This window comes from Sycon ciliatum, chromosome 3, assembly GCF_964019385.1.
Source record: "Sycon ciliatum chromosome 3, ocSycCili1.1, whole genome shotgun sequence".
Classification (NCBI taxonomy): Eukaryota; Metazoa; Porifera; class Calcarea; order Leucosolenida; family Sycettidae; genus Sycon; species Sycon ciliatum.
The window spans coordinates 32,746,120-32,768,600 of NC_088645.1; the positions used below are offsets into that span (position 1 = coordinate 32,746,120).

Sequence of the window (22,481 nt, forward strand, 5' to 3'; positions counted from 1 at the left end):
TCTGGATCGGCTTCTCAATGCTGAAGTAAGCTGTAGAGACAAGCATGGAGATAGTCTACTACTAATGATGTGTGCATTCAACCAAACAACTACAGGTGTGTTGTTTTTGCTTTAAAAAAAAGAGTAAAGTTTGCACGTCCGCGTTACCACCGGCTATACAATTGTATTGAAGAACACAACCAGCTTTGGAAGTTTCGCGTGTGCCAGGCCACCCCACCATGCCTGTGATACCAGGGTGGCAGATGCAGCTCCTAACGTTTTTGCTTCAAGCTACGAGTATAATATGTTTGTTTTGCACATGTAGACATCTGCGCTTTTGTGTTTGGTCTGCAAATTAATCCACACGGGAGTCCATTCCGGGACAAGACAAGGACTGATTCCTACACATTGAGCATGCGTATTTTAATACAGAAGAGAGAGATATCCGAGAGAGACAGATGAGAGAGAGACAATGCGGAGAGACAATGCTGCAGCAAACACTATACACTACGTACGCGGTGTGCGCCTGCATGCACGCTTCCATAAGATGTGTGTTCTGTGCTCCTCTTTGTTGACACAGTACATGGAAGTCTGAGGATCTCACTTTGGACAGTTACCGCAACCCCCCGCCCGCCCGATCTTGGACTGCAGGACTGCCAGTCACGCCGGGAACCGTTGATCTTTGTGAACATGCACGTCGCTTTCTCATGATGTGATAACGGTGCAAATGGCACCTCCTCCAGCCATGTTCCACACACAAACTATTCACGCTGTAGCTCCACTGAAAAGGGCGTTGTTCGCAAGACGACAACCCCCCCCCCCCCCCAAAATGAAAAGGACCCGAACAGGATAGACTCAAGTGGAAGAGCGACTTTCGGCGCTAGAGCAACAACACATACCGTCACCTACTGAAGTGCACAAAACAAGGCCTTGGGTGCCACCAGTAGGTTATGCCTTGTTAGGTCTCCGCTGCATGCAGGCTGCTGGCACACCAACCTGTGTTTAAAACCTCATTACTAGAGCACCATGTCTGCATGCACTGTTGGCCAGAAAATACTCTATTTCCATCCGGGGTTTGTTTCTGGTACCCCTTTCTGGCCATTGCATTGATTTTTGCTAGCTAGCCATTCCAACTTTGAATCAGTACTCTCCACTTCACTGTTACTGTAACCAGCTATCTGAGTGCAGTGACAAGATAGCCATAGCTTGTTTGAAGTAACTGTTGTTTCTCAACAAATATTCTACTATGATACTGTACTTGCAGCTTATAATACAGCGTAGATACATACCGGTGCGCGGTAGTTTACGTCTCCCTCCCCCTTTTCTCATTGTCTTTACTGGCAAAGTGAGTCCAGTGACCGGTTTTTTTTTAAAGTGAAACATCTTTTACTTGTGTGTGGTGGTTCTGGTTCTTGTGTCTTCACCTCCACGCACATGCACTTCTCACAGTCTATATTACTTCGAGAAAGTAAGAATTGTGCGAGGGGCGTATTAATACGTTAACACGAGATAGAAACACGCATGGATGATAAATGATGGGAATAACTGTAGTGTTTTGAGTACTTCAAGTGTCCATTAACTGAGGCGAGGCCAGAGCCCTGACCAGAGCACACTAGAAAAGCCGTAGGTGCCGTCTCAGTCGGTACGGGTTCTTGCCTGCATGTACACAAAACGTCAGCGCAAGCCGGGTCATGACGGGCACATCCGTCGTTGGTGCGCCTCACGCAGTAACCATGGTAACACGCGCAGACCCAAAGCATGAGCACAGGAATCTAGTCGGCGGCGGGCTACATGTCCAGCCGGTAGTCAAACAGGCCAAATCAGAGTGGCACGGGTGTTCCTCAGCACAGCATTGCGCCGGTTACTCGCTAACACAGCCATAGCTTGAAGTCTGATCTGTACTGGTCGTGTCAAGACGAGATCGCTCACACTTTTGCCGGCGGTATTGTGTACTCGAGTCGTCTCCTCACCGCACCTACAAGGGCTTGTAAGTGACACAGATACTGCACTGGCTTGGATATACAGCACTCTTCGCAGCTTCATGTGCTCTTTTCTGCCGCTCTCTTGCTGTCGAGTTCTCGACGTGCCGTCTGCCGAAGCTGTTCGATGTGTGCCGCCTGGGCCTCACGCTCCGCCCTGGCCAGGTCCAGTCGCTGCTCAATCTCGGCTTCCTTGGCGTTGATGCCCTTCAGTTTCATCATCTCCTCATACTTGCCCAGCAGCAGCTCCTGTGCAACAGAACATACACACACAGCCGCACACACACACACACACACACACACACACACACACACACACACACACACACACACACACACACACACACACACACACACACACACACACACACACCACACACACACACATGTACGTGCATACGCTCGTATGTGCATGCGAACGTAGTGTAGCGGACACTGAAATCCGTCCAGAACTCTAGATAAACCGGGGCAATACTCTTCATATTCTCTCATTCTGAATGAGTGGAGCTTGTAGGTTTGACTGCAGCTTTAAAATGCATGCTTGATTTCATCATAACAGCGTAGGCCAGCATAGGCCAGCACAGGCCGGCATAGGCCAGCACAGGCCAGCACAGGCCGGCATAGCCCAGCATAGGCCAGCATAGGCCAGCGCAGGTCAGCATAGGCCAGCATAGGCCAGCATAGGCCAGCATAGGCCAGCATAGGCCAGCATAGGCCAGCATAGGCCAGCATAGGCCAGCATAGGCCAGCGCAGGTCAGCATAGGCCAGCATAGGCCAGCATAGGCCAGCATAGGCCAGCGCAGGTCAGCATAGGCCAGCATAGGCCAGCATAGGCCAGCGCAGGTCAGCATAGGTCAGCATAGGCCAGCATAGCCCAGCATAGGCCAGCATAGGCCAGCATAAGCCAGCATAGGCCAGCATAGGCCAGCATAGGCCAGCATAGGCCAGCATAGCCCAGCATAGCCCAGCATAGGTCAGCATAGGCCAGCGCAGGTCAGCATAGGCCAGCATAGGCCAGCATAGGACAGCATAGGCCAGCATAGGTCAGCATAGGCCAGCATAGGCAAGCATAGCCCAGCATAGGCCAGCATAGGTCAGCATAGCCCAGCATAGGCCAGCATAGGCCAGCATAGGCCAGCATAGGTCAGCATAGGTCAGCATAGGCCAGCATAGGCCAGCATAGGCCAGCATAGGTCAGCATAGGTCAGCATAGGCCAGCATAGGCCAGCATAGGCCAGCATAGGTCAGCATAGCCCAGCATAGGCCAGCATAGGCCAGCATAGGCCAGCATAGGCCAGCATAGCCCAGCATAGGCCAGCATAGGCCAGCATAGGCCAGCATAGGTCAGCATAGGCCAGCATAGGCCAGCATAGCCCAGCATAGGCCAGCATAGGTCAGCATAGCCCAGCATAGGCCAGCATAGGCCAGCATAGGCCAGCATAGGCCAGCATAGGTCAGCATAGGTCAGCATAGGCCAGCATAGGCCAGCATAGGCCAGCATAGGCCAGCATAGGTCAGCATAGGTCAGCATAGGCCAGCATAGGCCAGCATAGGCCAGCATAGGTCAGCATAGCCTAGCATAGGCCAGCATAGCCCAGCATAGGCCAGCATAGGTCAGCATAGCCCAGCATAGGCCAGCATAGGCCAGCATAGGTCAGCATAGGTCAGCATAGGTCAGCATAGGCCAGCATAGGCCAGCATAGGCCAGCATAGGCCAGCATAGGTCAGCATAGGTCAGCATAGGCCAGGCGCATCACAAGGTACTGTAAAACATGTAAATTTAGGTGTATTAAAATTTCGGTGTCAGGGACCTGCCAGGTTTCAGGTGTAGTGTAGAATTAGGTGACCAGCATTCCCTTCACATACAGTGCATACTCTATCGCCTTTTTCTAAATTTAGGTGCCTGGTTTCTCTACCGAAATCACCAAAATTAAAGCTACACCGAAAATAACATGTTTTACAGTATTCCAGAACGGTACAGGGACAACCATTGGACGTGCATATTTACCAGAGCGTCCTTGGGCTCTACAAGAAATCATTTCAGGGGGGAGGGCAAATGCCCCCCCCCCCCCAACTCCCCCTTATTCTGATGGCACGCGCCTGTGAACGTGTGTTACCCCTGCGTACTCAATTTTCGAATCATTTCTTCTAATCCAGCACGCTCCGACCTAATCCAGCGGAATGTCAGTCGCACAAATTGTGCCAGGTTATAGTTATAAAGGGACCACTGTATAATAAAGAACAGGTTTTTTAAATGGCGCTTGAAAGCACAAAATACTGCCCGTACATATCACACAAAGACACCGGCACCTCAGACACACACACACACACACACACACACACACACACACACACACACACACACACATGCATACGCACATACACGCACACACATACACCGGCACACAGTGACACACACCACACACACACACACACAGCTGTAATGGACATTGCCCACAGCTGAGAGCCAGTCTCTTTCGTCTCACCTCGGCCCGCTTTTGGCAGTAGAGGAGCGCTTTGGTCTTGCCGTAGCAGGCGTACTTGGACTTATACGAGCCAGACGCATTGCACCAGTACCAATCCTCATACTCGCGGGCGCATACCCCTTTCACTCTGAGCACATTGCAAGCATAGTGAGATAAGCACACAGAAATAGTTATCAAAAAGTGCACACCGAAATTAAGTGTAATTGAGATAGGCAACATGATTCGTGTGCATTGACGGACACGGATCGTATTACTTATTTCCATCAGACATAATCTTTTTTTTTTAGAACTTTGAAGCTGCATTGTAGCCTTGTCATCTTCATAATCTCCACTAATAATAATTATTTATTACAAATATGCATGTAAAGCTGCATACGCAAAATACAGTGCAATACAGGAAAACCTGTCCTGGCGACCATCTGTCCCAGAAGACCACTGCAACCAGACTAAGGGATGCTATTTCCAGTCATACGACCCTGGATGTTGGAGGAGGCCACATGGTAAAAGAGACCTCATCTTAAAGGTCCTTCGAGCGGTCGTCTTACACAGGTTTTAATGTGCAATACTGCAACCCATCCACAGATGATCACATGCCGCATGCTCATTAAAGGGGAAGTCCGGTGAAAAATTTAAATTTCAGGGTTGGTAGAGTTTTGGGCGCTGAGTCGAATGGTGTTGGTCCCACGTGTCTCCGACAAAGCGTTCTCGAGATATTTCCGTTTGAAAAACTGAGTTTCGGGGGCTGCGCCATGACGTCATGCGGCCGCGCCACACCCTCTGCAACGTCATAGCGTGCAGCTAGGTCAAAAGGAGTGCGTGAAGGCAATAGTGTCAGTGCTATTTTCAAATGATTTGGCGACTGATATTAGGTGGTGCAAGCGACCCCGAAGACCTGTAAGTGTAACTCCTTGTGAGAGTGAGGATGCAGCCATGGCTGACCTTCATGAGTTCGGTCTGGGGCTGAGAACCTCGGTATTCAGCTGAAGAAATGGCCGCGCGGGCCCGTCAAGAGTGAGCGTTACTGAGTTTCCGACTGATGAAGAAGCAGCAGCTAGCAGACGAGGCTGATGAATTATCAGATCGCTGGAGAGCAGGGTCGCGAAAATGGAGAAGAGTGATGCGAGTGTTCTAAATGTTGTTCCATACCGATTCGCTTAGACTCCAGTGGCCTGCCACATGGTGATGTTTTGGTGCGAACTTGGAATATTTCGGACTACTCATTTGGAGAACAGTGCAGGCTCTTTGAACCACGGGCACGACTCTTCGCTCGCAACGCTATGGAATCTGACAGTTCTAGGTCCGGGAGCTGTTCCCTGTTTTGTCACTTGTCACGGTTGTGCACTCATCGCTGTAGCATAAAATAATGAGGCGGGAGCGGAAAACTAAAATTTTCTTTCTCAAAGCACAATCACCTGCACCGGCAAGGAGAAACGCACGTTCTCTGACTACATGACTGTACAATACGACTGATACGAGTGTAGTACATGACAAGTCCGTGTGTTGACTAGTTTTCTGAGTCTTGTGTCAGTTGTGACTCGAGTCTTGTTGTAGACCCCAGCACGGCAGTGCGGGACTAGTTCCGTCTGTGATGAGTTTGTTGACTGCACCACAGCTAGATAACACACTGCACGCACTGCATGCACGCAGCGCACAGCGCGTAGAGGCTGACGGAAAAAGTCCAACTCGGAAACGGCTAAAATACGGTATAACCTCGAGGTTTACCGAGCTGAAAATCACAGGGTATGTAGTGTTTGTAACACTGAATCGAATGGTCTTGGTCCGAAGAAGCTGCGACAAACAGTTCCCCAATCGAACGTGCTCCGAATATGGCCATTTTTGTACACAACTAGATGGTGTGGCTACCTGGCTGCACGCTGTGACGTCATCACCTGGATCTGGGTGATGCGCGCTCAAATTCGCACATGTTCGATTGGGCATATCTGACGAACCATAAGCCGCAGCCTCCTCGGACAAAGACCATTCGACTCAGCGACTCGAACTCTACGGACTGTGAAATTTAAATTTTTCACCGGACTTCCCCTTTAAAAGGACCGACAGTGTTCCCGCCACGAAGAGCATAGAACCTATTAGGTATGTTCAAATGGCGAGTAAGGTGCTGAGGACGCCGAGACTCTCGGCCAGCTGCCATGGCAACCAAACATCTGACACAGGAGTACGAGATGGACGGATCAGGATGCTACAGGTCAGCCTCCACTCACGGCGGTCAATCGGCCAGGCTGCACCACACACACTCGCACACACACACACACACACACACACACACACACACACACACACGTGCGCGTGCGTTGGCGCCATCACCAGCACAGCACCCGATCGCCTGTAACTGTAGAGCAGTGCTGGCACCACCACCAGCACTGCCGCCGCACTCTACTATAACAGTAAAACTTGTGACTAACGACCACCCCTTGGGGCCAAAGAAAGCGTTCTTTAGTGGCAGGTGGTCCTTAGGTAGAGGCTCGTACCGCACAACCATAATTATGTGAATGTGAGACCGTCCGTGCCTGGCGAAGTGGTCAGTAGTACCAGGCTGGTCGCTAGTCACCGTGGTCTTTAGTTACAGGTTTTACTGTAGTACCAGGCTGGTCTCTAGTCACGGTGGTCTTTAGTTACAGGTTTTACTGCAGTCCCAGGCTGGTCTCTAGTCACGGTGGTCTTTAGTTACAGGTTTTACTATAGTACCAGGCTGGTCTCTAGTCACGGTGGTCTTTAGTACCAGGCTGGTCGCTAGTCACGGTGGTCTGTAGTACCAGGCTGGTCGCTAGTCACGGTGGTCTGTAGTACCAGGCTGGTCGCTAGTCACGGTGGTCTTTAGTTACAGGTTTTACTATAGTACCAGGCTGGTCTCTAGTCACGGTGGTCTTTAGTACCAGGCTGGTCGCTAGTCACGGTGGTCTGTAGTACCAGGCTGGTCGCTAGTCACGGTGGTCTGTAGTACCAGGCTGGTCGCTAGTCACGGTGGTCTGTAGTACCAGGCTGGTCGCTAGTCACGGTGGTCTGTAGTACCAGGCTGGTCGCTAGTCACGGTGGTCTGTAGTACCAGGCTGGTCGCTAGTCACGGTGGTCTGTAGTACCAGGCTGGTGGCTAGTCACGGTGGTCTGTAGCACCAGGCTGGTGGCTAGTCACGGTGGTCTGTAGCACCAGGCTGGTGGCTAGTCAGGGTGGTCTGTAGTACCAGGCTGGTGGCTAGTCACGGTGGTCTGTAGTACCAGGCTGGTGGCTAGTCACGGTGGTCTGTAGTACCAGGCTGGTGGCTAGTCACGGTGGTCTGTAGTACCAGGCTGGTGGCTAGTCACGGTGGTCTGTAGTACCAGGCTGGTGGCTAGTCACGGTGGTCTGTAGTACCAGGCTGGTGGCTAGTCACGGTGGTCTGTAGTACCAGGCTGGTGGCTAGTCACGGTGGTCTGTAGTACCAGGCTGGTGGCTAGTCACGGTGGTCTGTAGTACCAGGCTGGTGGCTAGTCACGGTGGTCTGTAGTACCAGGCTGGTGGCTAGTCACGGTGGTCTGTAGTACCAGGCTGGTGGCTAGTCATGGTGGTCTGTAGTACCAGGCTGGTGGCTAGTCAAGGTGGTCTGTAGTACCAGGCTGGTGGCTAGTCACGGTGGTCTGTAGTACCAGGCTGGTGGCTAGTCACGGTGGTCTGTAGTACCAGGCTGGTGGCTAGTCACGGTGGTCTGTAGTACCAGGCTGGTGGCTAGTCACGGTGGTCTGTAGTACCAGGCTGGTGGCTAGTCACGGTGGTCTGTAGTACCAGGCTGGTGGCTAGTCACAGTGGTCTGTAGTACCAGGCTGGTGGCTAGTCACGGTGGTCTGTAGTACCAGGCTGGTGGCTAGTCAAGGTGGTCTGTAGTACCAGGCTGGTGGGTAGTCACGGTGGTCTGTAGTACCAGGCTGGTGGCTAGTCACTGTGGTCTGTAGTACCAGGCTGGTGGCTAGTCACGGTGGTCTGTAGTACCAGGCTGGTGGCTAGTCACGGTGGTCTGTAGTACCAGGCTGGTGGCTAGTCACGGTGGTCTGTAGTACCAGGCTGGTGGCTAGTCACGGTGGTCTGTAGTACCAGGCTGGTGGCTAGTCACCATGGTCTGTAGTACCAGGCTGGTCGCTAGTCACGGTGGTCTGTAGTACCAGGCTGGTGGCTAGTCACGGTGGTCTGTAGTACCAGGCTGGTGGCTAGTCACGGTGGTCTGTAGTACCAGGCTGGTCGCTAGTCACGGTGGTCTGTAGTACCAGGCTGGTCGCTAGTCACGGTGGTCTGTAGTACCAGGCTGGTCGCTAGTCACAGTGGTCTGTAGTACCAGGCTGGTGGCTAGTCACGGTGGTCTGTAGTACCAGGCTGGTCGCTAGTCACGGTGGTCTGTAGTACCAGGCTGGTGGCTAGTCACGGTGGTCTGTAGTACCAGGCTGGTCGCTAGTCACGGTGGTCTGTAGTACCAGGCTGGTCGCTAGTCACGGTGGTCTGTAGTACCAGGCTGGTCGCTAGTCACGGTGGTCTGTAGTACCAGGCTGGTGGCTAGTCACGGTGGTCTGTAGTACCAGGCTGGTCGCTAGTCACGGTGGTCTGTAGTACCAGGCTGGTGGCTAGTCACGGTGGTCTGTAGTACCAGGCTGGTCGCTAGTCACGGTGGTCTGTAGTACCAGGCTGGTCGCTAGTCACGGTGGTCTGTAGTACCAGGCTGGTCGCTAGTCACGGTGGTCTGTAGTACCAGGCTGGTCGCTAGTCACGGTGGTCTGTAGTACCAGGCTGGTCACTAGTCACGGTGGTCTGTAGTACCAGGCTGGTCGCTAGTCACGGTGGTCTGTAGTACCAGGCTGGTCGCTAGTCACGGTGGTCTGTAGTACCAGGCTGGTGGCTAGTCACGGTGGTCTGTAGTACCAGGCTGGTGGCTAGTCACGGTGGTCTGTAGTACCAGGCTGGTCGCTAGTCACGGTGGTCTGTAGTACCAGGCTGGTCGCTAGTCACGGTGGTCTGTAGTACCAGGCTGGTCGCTAGTCACGGTGGTCTGTAGTACCAGGCTGGTCGCTAGTCACGGTGGTCTGTAGTACCAGGCTGGTCGCTAGTCACGGTGGTCTGTAGTACCAGGCTGGTCGCTAGTCACGGTGGTCTGTAGTACCAGGCTGGTGGCTAGTCACGGTGGTCTGTAGTACCAGGCTGGTCGCTAGTCACGGTGGTCTGTAGTACCAGGCTGGTCGCTAGTCACGGTGGTCTGTAGTACCAGGCTGGTCGCTAGTCACGGTGGTCTGTAGTACCAGGCTGGTCGCTAGTCACGGTGGTCTGTAGTACCAGGCTGGTCGCTAGTCACGGTGGTCTGTAGTACCAGGCTGGTCGCTAGTCACGGTGGTCTGTAGTACCAGGCTGGTCGCTAGTCACGGTGGTCTGTAGTACCAGGCTGGTCGCTAGTCACGGTGGTCTGTAGTACCAGGCTGGTCGCTAGTCACGGTGGTCTGTAGTACCAGGCTGGTCGCTAGTCACGGTGGTCTGTAGTACCAGGCTGGTCGCTAGTCACGGTGGTCTGTAGTACCAGGCTGGTCGCTAGTCACGGTGGTCTGTAGTACCAGGCTGGTCGCTAGTCACGGTGGTCTGTAGTACCAGGCTGGTCGCTAGTCACGGTGGTCTGTAGTACCAGGCTGGTGGCTAGTCACGGTGGTCTTTAGTACCAGGCTGGTGGCTAGTCACGGTGGTCTGTAGTACCAGGCTGGTCGCTAGTCACGGTGGTCTGTAGTACCAGGCTGGTGGCTAGTCACGGTGGTCTGTAGTACCAGGCTGGTCGCTAGTCACGGTGGTCTGTAGTACCAGGCTGGTCGCTAGTCACGGTGGTCTGTAGTACCAGGCTGGTGGCTAGTCACGGTGGTCTGTAGTACCAGGCTGGTCGCTAGTCACGGTGGTCTGTAGTACCAGGCTGGTCGCTAGTCACGGTGGTCTGTAGTACCAGGCTGGTCGCTAGTCACGGTGGTCTGTAGTACCAGGCTGGTCGCTAGTCACGGTGGTCTGTAGTACCAGGCTGGTCGCTAGTCACGGTGGTCTGTAGTACCAGGCTGGTCGCTAGTCACGGTGGTCTGTAGTACCAGGCTGGTGGCTAGTCACGGTGGTCTGTAGTACCAGGCTGGTCGCTAGTCACGATGGTCTGTAGTACCAGGCTGGTCGCTAGTCACGGTGGTCTGTAGTACCAGGCTGGTCGCTAGTCACGGTGGTCTGTAGTACCAGGCTGGTCGCTAGTCACGGTGGTCTGTAGTACCAGGCTGGTCGCTAGTCACGGTGGTCTGTAGTACCAGGCTGGTCGCTAGTCACGGTGGTCTGTAGTACAAGGCTGGTCGCTAGTCACGGTGGTCTGTAGTACCAGGCTGGTCGCTAGTCACGGTGGTCTGTAGTACCAGGCTGGTCGCTAGTCACGGTGGTCTGTAGTACCAGGCTGGTCGCTAGTCACGGTGGTCTGTAGTACCAGGCTGGTCGCTAGTCACGGTGGTCTTTAGTACCAGGCTGGTGGCTAGTCACGGTGGTCTGTAGTACCAGGCTGGTCGCTAGTCACGGTGGTCTGTAGTACCAGGCTGGTGGCTAGTCACGGTGGTCTGTAGTACCAGGCTGGTCGCTAGTCACGGTGGTCTGTAGTACCAGGCTGGTCGCTAGTCACGGTGGTCTGTAGTACCAGGCTGGTGGCTAGTCACGGTGGTCTGTAGTACCAGGCTGGTCGCTAGTCACGGTGGTCTGTAGTACCAGGCTGGTGGCTAGTCACAGTGGTCTGTAGAACCAGGCTGGTCGCTAGTCACGGTGGTCTGTAGTACCAGGCTGGTCGCTAGTCATGGTGGTCTGTAGTACCAGGCTGGTCGCTAGTCACGGTGGTCTGTAGTACCAGGCTAGTGGCTAGTCACGGTGGTCTGTAGTACCAGGCTGGTCGCTAGTCACGGTGGTCTGTAGTACCAGGCTGGTCGCTAGTCACGGTGGTCTGTAGTACCAGGCTGGTGGCTAGTCACGGTGGTCTTTAGTACCAGGCTGGTCGCTAGTCACGGTGGTCTGTAGTACCAGGCTGGTCGCTAGTCACGGTGGTCTGTAGTACCAGGCTGGTGGCTAGTCACGGTGGTCTGTAGTACCAGGCTGGTCGCTAGTCACGGTGGTCTGTAGTACCAGGCTGGTGGCTAGTCACGGTGGTCTGTAGTACCAGGCTGGTGGCTAGTCACGGTGGTCTGTAGTACCAGGCTGGTCGCTAGTCACGGTGGTCTGTAGTACCAGGCTGGTGGCTAGTCACGGTGGTCTGTAGTGCCAGGCTGGTCGCTAGTCACGGTGGTCTGTAGTACCAGGCTGGTCGCTAGTCACGGTGGTCTGTAGTACCAGGCTGGTCGCTAGTCACCGTGGTCTGTAGGACCAGGCTGGTCGCTAGTCACGGTGGTCTGTAGTACCAGGCTGGTCGCTAGTCACGGTGGTCTGTAGTACCCGGCTGGTCGCTAGTCACGGTGGTCTGTAGTACCAGGCTGGTCGCTAGTCACGGTGGTCTGTAGGACCAGGCTGGTCGCTAGTCACCGTGGTCTGTAGGACCAGGCTGGTCGCTAGTCACGGTGGTCTGTAGTACCAGGCTGGTCGCTAGTCACGGTGGTCTGTAGTACCAGGCTGGTCGCTAGTCACGGTGGTCTGTAGTACCAGGCTGGCCGCTAGTCACGGTGGTCTGTAGTACCAGGCTGGTCGCTAGTCACGGTGGTCTGTAGTACCAGGCTGGTCGCTAGTCACGGTGGTCTGTAGTACCAGGCTGGTGGCTAGTCACGGTGGTCTGTAGTACCAGGCTGGTGGCTAGTCACGGTGGTCTGTAGTACCAGGCTGGTGGCTAGTCACGGTGGTCTGTAGTACCAGGCTGGTCGCTAGTCACGGTGGTCTGTAGTACCAGGCTGGTCGCTAGTCACCGTGGTCTGTAGGACCAGGCTGGTGGCTAGTCACGGTGGTCTGTAGTACCAGGCTGGTGGCTAGTCACGGTGGTCTGTAGTACCAGGCTGGTGGCTAGTCACGGTGGTCTGTAGTACCAGGCTGGTGGCTAGTCACGGTGGTCTGTAGTACCAGGCTGGTGGCTAGTCACGGTGGTCTGTAGTACCAGGCTGGTGGCTAGTCACGGTGGTCTGTAGTACCAGGCTGGTGGCTAGTCACGGTGGTCTGTAGTACCAGGCTGGTGGCTAGTCACGGTGGTCTGTAGTACCAGGCTGGTCGCTAGTCACGGTGGTCTGTAGTACCAGGCTGGTCGCTAGTCACGGTGGTCTGTAGTACCAGGCTGGTCGCTAGTCACGGTGGTCTGTAGTACCAGGCTGGTCGCTAGTCACGGTGGTCTGTAGTACCAGGCTGGTCGCTAGTCACGGTGGTCTGTAGTACCAGGCTGGTCGCTAGTCACGGTGGTCTGTAGTACCAGGCTGGTCGCTAGTCACGGTGGTCTGTAGTACCAGGCTGGTCGCTAGTCACGGTGGTCTGTAGTACCAGGCTGGTCGCTAGTCACGGTGGTCTGTAGTACCAGGCTGGTCGCTAGTCACGGTGGTCTGTAGTACCAGGCTGGTCGCTAGTCACGGTGGTCTGTAGTACCAGGCTGGTCGCTAGTCACGGTGGTCTGTAGTACCAGGCTGGTGGCTAGTCACGGTGGTCTGTAGTACCAGGCTGGTCGCTAGTCACAGTGGTCTGTAGTACCAGGCTGGTCGCTAGTCACGGTGGTCTGTAGTACCAGGCTGGTGGCTAGTCACGGTGGTCTGTAGTACCAGGCTGGTCGCTAGTCACGGTGGTCTGTAGTACCAGGCTGGTGGCTAGTCACGGTGGTCTGTAGTACCAGGCTGGTGGCTAGTCACGGTGGTCTGTAGTACCAGGCTGGTCGCTAGTCACGGTGGTCTGTAGTACCAGGCTGGTGGCTAGTCACGGTGGTCTGTAGTGCCAGGCTGGTCGCTAGTCACGGTGGTCTGTAGTACCAGGCTGGTCGCTAGTCACGGTGGTCTGTAGTACCAGGCTGGTCGCTAGTCACCGTGGTCCGTAGGACCAGGCTGGTCGCTAGTCACGGTGGTCTGTAGTACCAGGCTGGTCGCTAGTCACGGTGGTCTGTAGTACCAGGCTGGTCGCTAGTCACGGTGGTCTGTAGTACCAGGCTGGTCGCTAGTCACGGTGGTCTGTAGGACCAGGCTGGTCGCTAGTCACCGTGGTCTGTAGGACCAGGCTGGTCGCTAGTCACGGTGGTCTGTAGTACCAGGCTGGTCGCTAGTCACGGTGGTCTGTAGTACCAGGCTGGTCGCTAGTCACGGTGGTCTGTAGTACCAGGCTGGTCGCTAGTCACGGTGGTCTGTAGGACCAGGCTGGTCGCTAGTCACCGTGGTCTGTAGGACCAGGCTGGTCGCTAGTCACCGTGGTCTGTAGGACCAGGCTGGTCGCTAGTCACCGTGGTCTGTAGGACCAGGCTGGTCGCTAGTCACCGTGGTCTGTAGGACCAGGCTGGTCGCTAGTCACCGTGGTCTGTAGGACCAGGCTGGTCGCTAGTCACCGTGGTCTGTAGTACCAGGCTGGTGGCTAGTCACGGTGGTCTGTAGTACCAGGCTGGTGGCTAGTCACGGCAAGAGTACATAACCCCCCAGAGTGTGCAACGCCTGATCCAGCTCTGCATAGGGTCTTGGTCGAGCGGAATCGGATCTTTGCGTCATAATACCGTACACATCTGAGGGGAACCCGGGGAGTCGCGGGTACTCTTGGATCAAAAACAATGGTGCCCTGCCTCGAGACCGGCCTTGCGCTGGTGTGAAGTGTACGCATGACATCAGAAGATCCGATTCCGCTCGACCAAGACCCTACACAGAGCTGGATCGGCGTTGCACACTCTGGGGGGTTATGTACTCTTGGTCACGGTGGTCTGTAGTACCAGGCTGGTGGCTAGTCACGGTGGTCTGTAGTACCAGGCTGGTGGCTAGTCACGGTGGTCTGTAGTACCAGGCTGGTGGCTAGTCACGGTGGTCTGTAGTACCAGGCTGGTGGCTAGTCACGGTGGTCTGTAGTACCAGGCTGGTGGCTAGTCACGGTGGTCTGTAGTACCAGGCTGGTGGCTAGTCACGGTGGTCTGTAGTACCAGGCTGGTGGCTAGTCAAGGTGGTCTGTAGTACCAGGCTGGTGGCTAGTCACGGTGGTCTGTAGTACCAGGCTGGTCGCTAGTCACGGTGGTCTGTAGTACCAGGCTGGTCGCTAGTCACGGTGGTCTGTAGTACCAGGCTGGTCGCTAGTCACGGTGGTCTGTAGTACCAGGCTGGTCGCTAGTCACGGTGGTCTGTAGTACCAGGCTGGTCGCTAGTCACGGTGGTCTGTAGTACCAGGCTGGTCGCTAGTCACGGTGGTCTGTAGTACCAGGCTGGTCGCTAGTCACGGTGGTCTGTAGTACCAGGCTGGTCGCTAGTCACGGTGGTCTGTAGTACCAGGCTGGTCGCTAGTCACGGTGGTCTTTAGTACCAGGCTGGTGGCTAGTCACGGTGGTCTGTAGTACCAGGCTGGTCGCTAGTCACGGTGGTCTGTAGTACCAGGCTGGTGGCTAGTCACGGTGGTCTGTAGTACCAGGCTGGTCGCTAGTCACGGTGGTCTGTAGTACCAGGCTGGTCGCTAGTCACGGTGGTCTGTAGTACCAGGCTGGTGGCTAGTCACGGTGGTCTGTAGTACCAGGCTGGTCGCTAGTCACGGTGGTCTGTAGTACCAGGCTGGTCGCTAGTCACGGTGGTCTGTAGTACCAGGCTGGTCGCTAGTCACGGTGGTCTGTAGTACCAGGCTGGTCGCTAGTCACGGTGGTCTGTAGTACCAGGCTGGTCGCTAGTCACGGTGGTCTGTAGTACCAGGCTGGTCGCTAGTCACGGTGGTCTGTATTACCAGGCTGGTGGCTAGTCACGGTGGTCTGTAGTACCAGGCTGGTCGCTAGTCACGGTGGTCTGTAGTACCAGGCTGGTCGCTAGTCACGGTGGTCTGTAGTACCAGGCTGGTCGCTAGTCACGGTGGTCTGTAGTACCAGGCTGGTCGCTAGTCACGGTGGTCTGTAGTACCAGGCTGGTCGCTAGTCACGGTGGTCTGTAGTACCAGGCTGGTCGCTAGTCACGGTGGTCTGTAGTACCAGGCTGGTCGCTAGTCACGGTGGTCTGTAGTACCAGGCTGGTCGCTAGTCACGGTGGTCTGTAGTACCAGGCTGGTCGCTAGTCACGGTGGTCTGTAGTACCAGGCTGGTGGCTAGTCACGGTGGTCTGTAGTACCAGGCTGGTCGCTAGTCACGGTGGTCTGTAGTACCAGGCTGGTCGCTAGTCACGGTGGTCTGTAGTACCAGGCTGGTCGCTAGTCACGGTGGTCTGTAGTACCAGGCTGGTCGCTAGTCACGGTGGTCTGTAGTACCAGGCTGGTCGCTAGTCACGGTGGTCTGTAGTACCAGGCTGGTCGCTAGTCACGGTGGTCTGTAGTACCAGGCTGGTCGCTAGTCACGGTGGTCTGTAGTACCAGGCTGGTCGCTAGTCACGGTGGTCTGTAGTACCAGGCTGGTCGCTAGTCACGGTGGTCTGTAGTACCAGGCTGGTCGCTAGTCACGGTGGTCTGTAGTACCAGGCTGGTCGCTAGTCACGGTGGTCTTTAGTACCAGGCTGGTGGCTAGTCACGGTGGTCTGTAGTACCAGGCTGGTCGCTAGTCACGGTGGTCTGTAGTACCAGGCTGGTGGCTAGTCACGGTGGTCTGTAGTACCAGGCTGGTCGCTAGTCACGGTGGTCTGTAGTACCAGGCTGGTCGCTAGTCACGGTGGTCTGTAGTACCAGGCTGGTGGCTAGTCACGGTGGTCTGTAGTACCAGGCTGGTCGCTAGTCACGGTGGTCTGTAGTACCAGGCTGGTGGCTAGTCACGGTGGTCTGTAGTACCAGGCTGGTCGCTAGTCACGGTGGTCTGTAGTACCAGGCTGGTCGCTAGTCACGGTGGTCTGTAGTACCAGGCTGGTGGCTAGTCATGGTGGTCTGTAGTACCAGGCTGGTCGCTAGTCACGGTGGTCTGTAGTACCAGGCTGGTGGCTAGTCACGGTGGTCTGTAGTACCAGGCTGGTCGCTAGTCACGGTGGTCTGTAGTACCAGGCTGGTCGCTAGTCACGGTGGTCTGTAGTACCAGGCTGGTGGCTAGTCACGGTGGTCTGTAGTACCAGGCTGGTCGCTAGTCACGGTGGTCTGTAGTACCAGGCTGGTCGCTAGTCACGGTGGTCTGTAGTACCAGGCTGGTGGCTAGTCACGGTGGTCTGTAGTACCAGGCTGGTCGCTAGTCACGGTGGTCTGTAGTACCAGGCTGGTGGCTAGTCACGGTGGTCTGTAGTACCAGGCTGGTGGCTAGTCACGGTGGTCTGTAGTACCAGGCTGGTCGCTAGTCACGGTGGTCTGTAGTACCAGGCTGGTGGCTAGTCACGGTGGTCTGTAGTGCCAGGCTGGTCGCTAGTCACGGTGGTCTGTAGTACCAGGCTGGTCGCTAGTCACGGTGGTCTGTAGTACCAGGCTGGTCGCTAGTCACCGTGGTCTGTAGGACCAGGCTGGTCGCTAGTCACGGTGGTCTGTAGTACCAGGCTGGTCGCTAGTCACGGTGGTCTGTAGTACCAGGCTGGTCGCTAGTCACGGTGGTCTGTAGTACCAGGCTGGTCGCTAGTCACGGTGGTCTTTAGGACCAGGCTGGTCGCTAGTCACCGTGGTCTGTAGGACCAGGCTGGTCGCTAGTCACGGTGGTCTGTAGTACCAGGCTGGTCGCTAGTCACGGTGGTCTGTAGTACCAGGCTGGTCGCTAGTCACGGTGGTCTGTAGTACCAGGCTGGTCGCTAGTCACGGTGGTCTGTAGGACCAGGCTGGTCGCTAGTCACCGTGGTCTGTAGGACCAGGCTGGTCGCTAGTCACCGTGGTCTGTAGGACCAGGCTGGTCGCTAGTCACCGTGGTCTGTAGGACCAGGCTGGTCGCTAGTCACCGTGGTCTGTAGGACCAGGCTGGTCGCTAGTCACCGTGGTCTGTAGGACCAGGCTGGTCGCTAGTCACCGTGGTCTGTAGGACCAGGCTGGTCGCTAGTCACCGTGGTCTGTAGGACCAGGCTGGTCGCTAGTCACCGTGGTCTGTAGGACCAGGCTGGTCGTTAGTCACCGTGGTCTGTAGGACCAGGCTGGTCGCTAGTCACCGTGGTCTGTAGGACCAGGCTGGTCGCTAGTCACCGTGGTCTGTAGGACCAGGCTGGTCGCTAGTCACCGTGGTCTGTAGGACCAGGCTGGTCGTTAGTCACCGTGGTCTGTAGGACCAGGCTGGTCGCTAGTCACCGTGGTCTTTAGTTACAGGTTTTACTGCATGTCCCACCAGACCTCACTGGGCAACTAACTTGCGTTGACACTCTGCGCATGCCAGTGACGGTCGCTTACGTACGAGTTTCGCATCCCGACACCGGACCTGCAGGCACTGCCGTTCGCTCACTGCTATCCCGGCACAACGAGCCACTCGGCAAAGCAGGAGAATGAATGATCATGCCGGTGGTTTGGGCCCACTGTATATCATCAAACTGCACACACGGGGCACATGGCAGGCCAGTACAATTATGAAAAGAATTCGGGTGGACACACCCATTCCCATAGCGCTGCAAATCACATCCGAACCAGTTCCGTTATTTTTACAACGTTTCGGCACTTGGCCATCGTCAGGTAATAACAATGAATACCGTGGAAGCCACACAAGAGCAGTATATACGCAGAGTGTAGCGCCAAAAAAGATGCGAATGATGTCACCTAGTATGCAGAAGGGGGGGGGGGGGGGGGGGACAGAGAGAGAGAAAAGGCGCAACTAGCACATCACGGAGGAGAAGCAGCAGAAGGTAGCGCGCATTGTGCTCTGTGAATGGCGTTACGCAGAGTGTAGCGCCAAAAAATAAAATGATGCGAGTTACGTCAGAGCGCGCCGTTGTGCTCTACGAAGTGAGGGTACATGCCATCTTTTTTGGCGCTACACTCTGCGTATATACTGCTCTTGTGTGGCTTCCACGGTATTCATTGTTATTACCTGACGATGGCCAAGTGCCGAAACGTTGTAAAAATAACGGAACTGGTTCGGATGTGATGTGCAGCGCTATGGGAATGGGTGTGTCCACCCGAATTCTTTTCACAGATGAAGCTGCAGGAAGCCTCAGCCCTTCTTCAGTACAATTATGTTGGCTATATTTTGTCATCAACCACCACACCATAAATGCGCAGTTTTGGTGTAGTGTTGATCACAAATTTGTACAAGGCCGAATGTTGCTGCTCACCCCTTTATCTAGGCGATATTTCGCCTTGAAATAGAATTGCATGCCGGTTTGAGGTACAATGTACTGTAAACTGTCCCTCCAGGAAATCGCGATTCCACGGATGCAACAAATTTCGCGATTTTGGCCCAAACCCGCGATTTTCAGCAAAATCCGCGATTTCCCGCGTTTTCTTGTTGTTTTCTGCACTATATCTCACATTTTTATGCACTTTTCACGCAGTTCTTTCCATGATCCTGTAGCTTATTTGCACAGTACGACTCCCGAGTAGATATACGATGCAACAAATTTCGTGATTTGGCCCAAATCCGCAATATTCTGCAAATAATTCCGCGAATTCCTGGCAAGTTCTGCATCATTCCGCACTTTTCGTCGCATTTTTTGTTACTTTCTGCCGCAATTTCTTGCGCAAGTTTTCGAGAGTTTTTTCCGCAAATTCCCGCAGGGACAGTGTAAAAGCAGAAATTTACGGTGGTGTAATATTTTCGGTATTCTCCAAAATCGGCGGTTCGGTAGAGGGAATTTTTTGGTAAAACCCATTTTCGAGGTAAGTGTTCTTGTACTACATGTATACAGCACCGGTAGTACCGAAATTTTCGGTGCGTTTTATTTTCGGTAAGATTGTCGGCACCGAAGTTACCGAAAATAAAACACCACCGAAAAGTTCTGCTTTTACAGTACAGTAACTCGCAGATGTGTAGCAACACAACTATTACCCCTTTTTCAGATTGATAAATTTTAACGGTCAGGAACCTTCTTGACCCCCAAGTTAGTTGTTCGGGTCGATGTCGATGGCGCACTGAAGCTTCTTCGATATGTTTTTTTATATAATTATTGCGAGCAAATAGGAGGAAAGAGGTGGGGTCAAGAAGTACATAGTGCCTACCTGTTTTTCGATTTTGACAGCATGTTACAAGGCGAGGGCGCGTAGTGCTCCTGACTACAACCATAACCCGGTTGGCAGAGTCCCGGTCTTGCGACCCACTCGCCTTGTACATGTAGCATGCTGTCAAAATCGAAAAACATGTTAAAGGGGAAGTTACGGCAAAAATTAAAATTTCACCAGTTGTAGTCTTCGGGGTGCTGAGTCGAATGGCCTTGGTCCGAGAAAGCTGAGACGCTCCCTTCCTACTTGAATCCCAATCGAACTCGCGCACTTCCACCGAAACTGGGTGACTGCGCCCTACTAGATGGGGATTTGTATGCAAAATGTCACTAAAAGCGCCATTTCGTTCTTATAAAAGCACGGATGACCGCGATTGGCCCATATGTTGTAGTCTTTTGGACGCTGAGTCGATTGGTTTTGGTCCGAAAAGGCTGCGATGCAGCGTTCCTCCTTTATTCCCAATCGAACATGGTTGAACAAGTGGTCACGTGCTCCTGCGTACACCAGTCACCTGGTCACCGTGCCTGCAGGGTACAACTTACTAGCCTGTTTGACCTTTTTTGGGTGCAGTCCTGTCACTCGAGTTGAACCCGAGTTGAACCTTGGTGTGAAAGTTGTCACCTGCTGGCGTGGTGACCAGGTGATTTGGGCACCCAGGACCACGTGACCGCTTCTTCAACCATGTTCGATTGGGAATAAAGGAGGAACGCTGCATCGCAGCCTTTTCGGACCAAAACCAGCCGACTCAGCGTCCCAAAGACTACAACATATGGGCCAATCGCGGTCATCCGTGCTTTTATAAGAACGAAATGGCGCTTTTAGTGACATTTTGCATACAAATCCCCATCTCGTAGGGCGCAGTCACCCAGTTTCGGTGGAAGTGCGCGAGTTCGATTGGGATTCAAGTAGGAAGGGAGCGTCTCAGCTTTCTCGGACCAAGACCATTCGACTCAGCACCCCGAAGACTACAACTGGTGAAATTTTAATTTTTGCCTTAACTTCCCCTTTAAACTCAGTACCAAGCAAGGCTTCTGTATATACCATAATGCCTACCTGTACTCAATTTTCATCCGATCCTCCGCCTCCCTGTCGCCTCGTTTCAAGGGCAGGCGTCTATAAGGGCTCTTTTCAGCGCTAGTCTCGAAAAAGCCAAGATCGATCGACATCTCGCTGTCTTGCAGCTCTTCACAGATTTCATGAAATCAGGCTCTTGCAAGTGTACTTCAAAGTAACAGTTTAATGCAGCAAGCCCTAGAGGGAGAAACCTTCACTTGCCCACTTCAGTTCAGTCCAGCACCACGGGATGGGAGAAGCATCAGCGAGCGAAGAGAATAAAACTACAAAACTACAATCATTGTAAAGACGAAGTAGTAAAGAATGTAAAGCATCAGCGAGCGAAGAGATTGATGCCCGGTTTTGCATGACGCAGTTCGCAGTTCTGCTGTAATTTCGCCGGGGCAGAGCAATGAGTTTCGGGCAACTACAAGGGAATTTTCAGAAACACCTGGTGTTTTCAAAACTCGACTCCAATTTCCATGGGAATCCCGGTTCCCGAATCTGGATTCAAGGCCGAGGCTCAGCCTCCAAGCTTGCAAGCCACAGAATGGAACAGAAATGAAACGCAAAAAAGTGGCAGCAGAAATCGAGAAATCAAACTGTTTGTGTTTCTTGTCGTTTGCTTGAGTTGTGGCTGCATTTCATATTCGTTAGAAGAAAGAGTAGCTGCTTCCATACTGTTTCTTTGTTCATCCGCCCAGGATGGCTGCTTAGTGTGAGTGCCGTGCCTCTACGCGCGACGAGAAGGGTCAGCATGCCTAGTTTCGTTTCCTAGCAGGAGCTGAATTACACGTCAGCAGCCAACGATCGCAGAACAATGGCCAAAGATTCACTTCGCCTCAAATTCCAGCAGTTGCTTGGTCAGGGTAACAAACGTGGAGGAGAGTCATCGGGAGGCCTTGGAGCAGACTTTCAATTCACAACAGAGTCGCTGAAAGTAAGCTTCTGCTTTTGGCCATTTTGTCGAAATTATTTTCGCTGAACCGCGCCAATTATTTCATTTTCGCGTGGGAAATACAGTCATTGTAGTACTGCAGTACATGTGATAGATATGTAGTTTCCTCTAACACGGAGATAAACGTGCATACGGATGGTGGTGTCATGTGTCCTGGCGAGTTCTTAGAGCCCTGCACGCCACTACAGTTTGGAGGCGTCTGGAATCTTCACTTTTGCAAAACTCATCACCCACCACAGATCGTTCTACTTTGAAGTAGTTTTTTTTTTAAGTTTGCAACGTAATTCTGAGGCGTTTTTCAGAAACTTGAACGAATTAGCTCAGGCGTTGGGTATCAACAAAGAGTTCATATTTTAATAGGGTTGAAACGAGTACCAGTATATCGAATACTCGAGCACTCGCTCGAAAATTTGAAAAGAGCGATTCCTCGTTTCGCAAAATACTCAAAAGTGTACTACATGCATGTACATCAAGCACTTCTGTTGCTCGGACCAGTACTGATAACCCATTCAATCGCGCCTATTGCGGCCTCGCGCCGCCGTACTTGTGAAAGTCTAGTGCTTCTTGATTGTTGTGAGAAGTGCTTCCAGGAGTTGTGTTGTAGTGTTGTCGTAAAAGAATGAGTTCTTTCCGGCAGCCTTCATGTGTTCCACCGACGAAAGTACGGTAGTTCAGACTTTTTCCCGCACTACACGTGTATCGGGTTTACAACGTTCGGTGCTGCGAGAGTGTGTGCTGTGCATTGTTTTATGTTGTCTGTAAAATACTCATACTCGCTCGAATACTCGCTCGTTTTTCAAAGAGTACTCGAGTCCTCGATTTCGGCACTCGTCTCACCCCTAAAACTTCATAACCAAGAGTGTGAAACTCC

The 22,481-nt window shown here is 53.6% G+C and overlaps 2 protein-coding genes across 2 annotated transcripts in view; one reads left to right on the top strand and one right to left on the bottom strand.

Annotated features, from left to right (window-relative positions):
• Positions 1–1,448: 1,448 nt before the first annotated feature.
• LOC135812005 (uncharacterized) lies at positions 1,449–20,974 on the bottom strand. The gene is made up of 3 exons (XM_065325299.1): positions 20,653–20,974; positions 4,446–4,572; positions 1,449–2,207 (listed from the first exon to the last, which is right to left on the bottom strand). Exons 1-3 carry the CDS (start codon positions 20,763–20,765, stop codon positions 2,019–2,021), a joined length of 429 nt encoding a protein of 142 aa, XP_065181371.1. The 5' UTR covers positions 20,766–20,974; the 3' UTR covers positions 1,449–2,018.
• A 251-nt stretch (positions 20,975–21,225) lies between these two features.
• LOC135812004 (tuberin-like) overlaps positions 21,226–22,481 on the top strand; it is a 39,169-nt gene continuing 37,913 nt past the window's right edge. The window contains exon 1 of the mRNA XM_065325298.1: positions 21,226–21,592. Within this exon, the coding sequence (XP_065181370.1) occupies positions 21,473–21,592 (120 nt within the window). The 5' untranslated portion in view covers positions 21,226–21,472. The remainder of the gene's footprint in view (positions 21,593–22,481) is intronic.

Bases quoted from the DNA above. Each gene is read 5' to 3' on its own strand.
- LOC135812005 (XM_065325299.1), bottom strand. From the start codon at position 20,765: ATGTCGATCGATCTTGGCTTTTTCGAGACTAGCGCTGAAAAGAGCCCT. The intron at 4,573-20,652 runs GTAGGCATTATG...CAATGTGCTCAG, and splicing joins CGGATGAAAATTGAGTACAG to AGTGAAAGGGGTATGCGCCC. The intron at 2,208-4,445 runs GTGAGACGAAAG...TCTGTTGCACAG, and splicing joins ACTGCCAAAAGCGGGCCGAG to GAGCTGCTGCTGGGCAAGTA.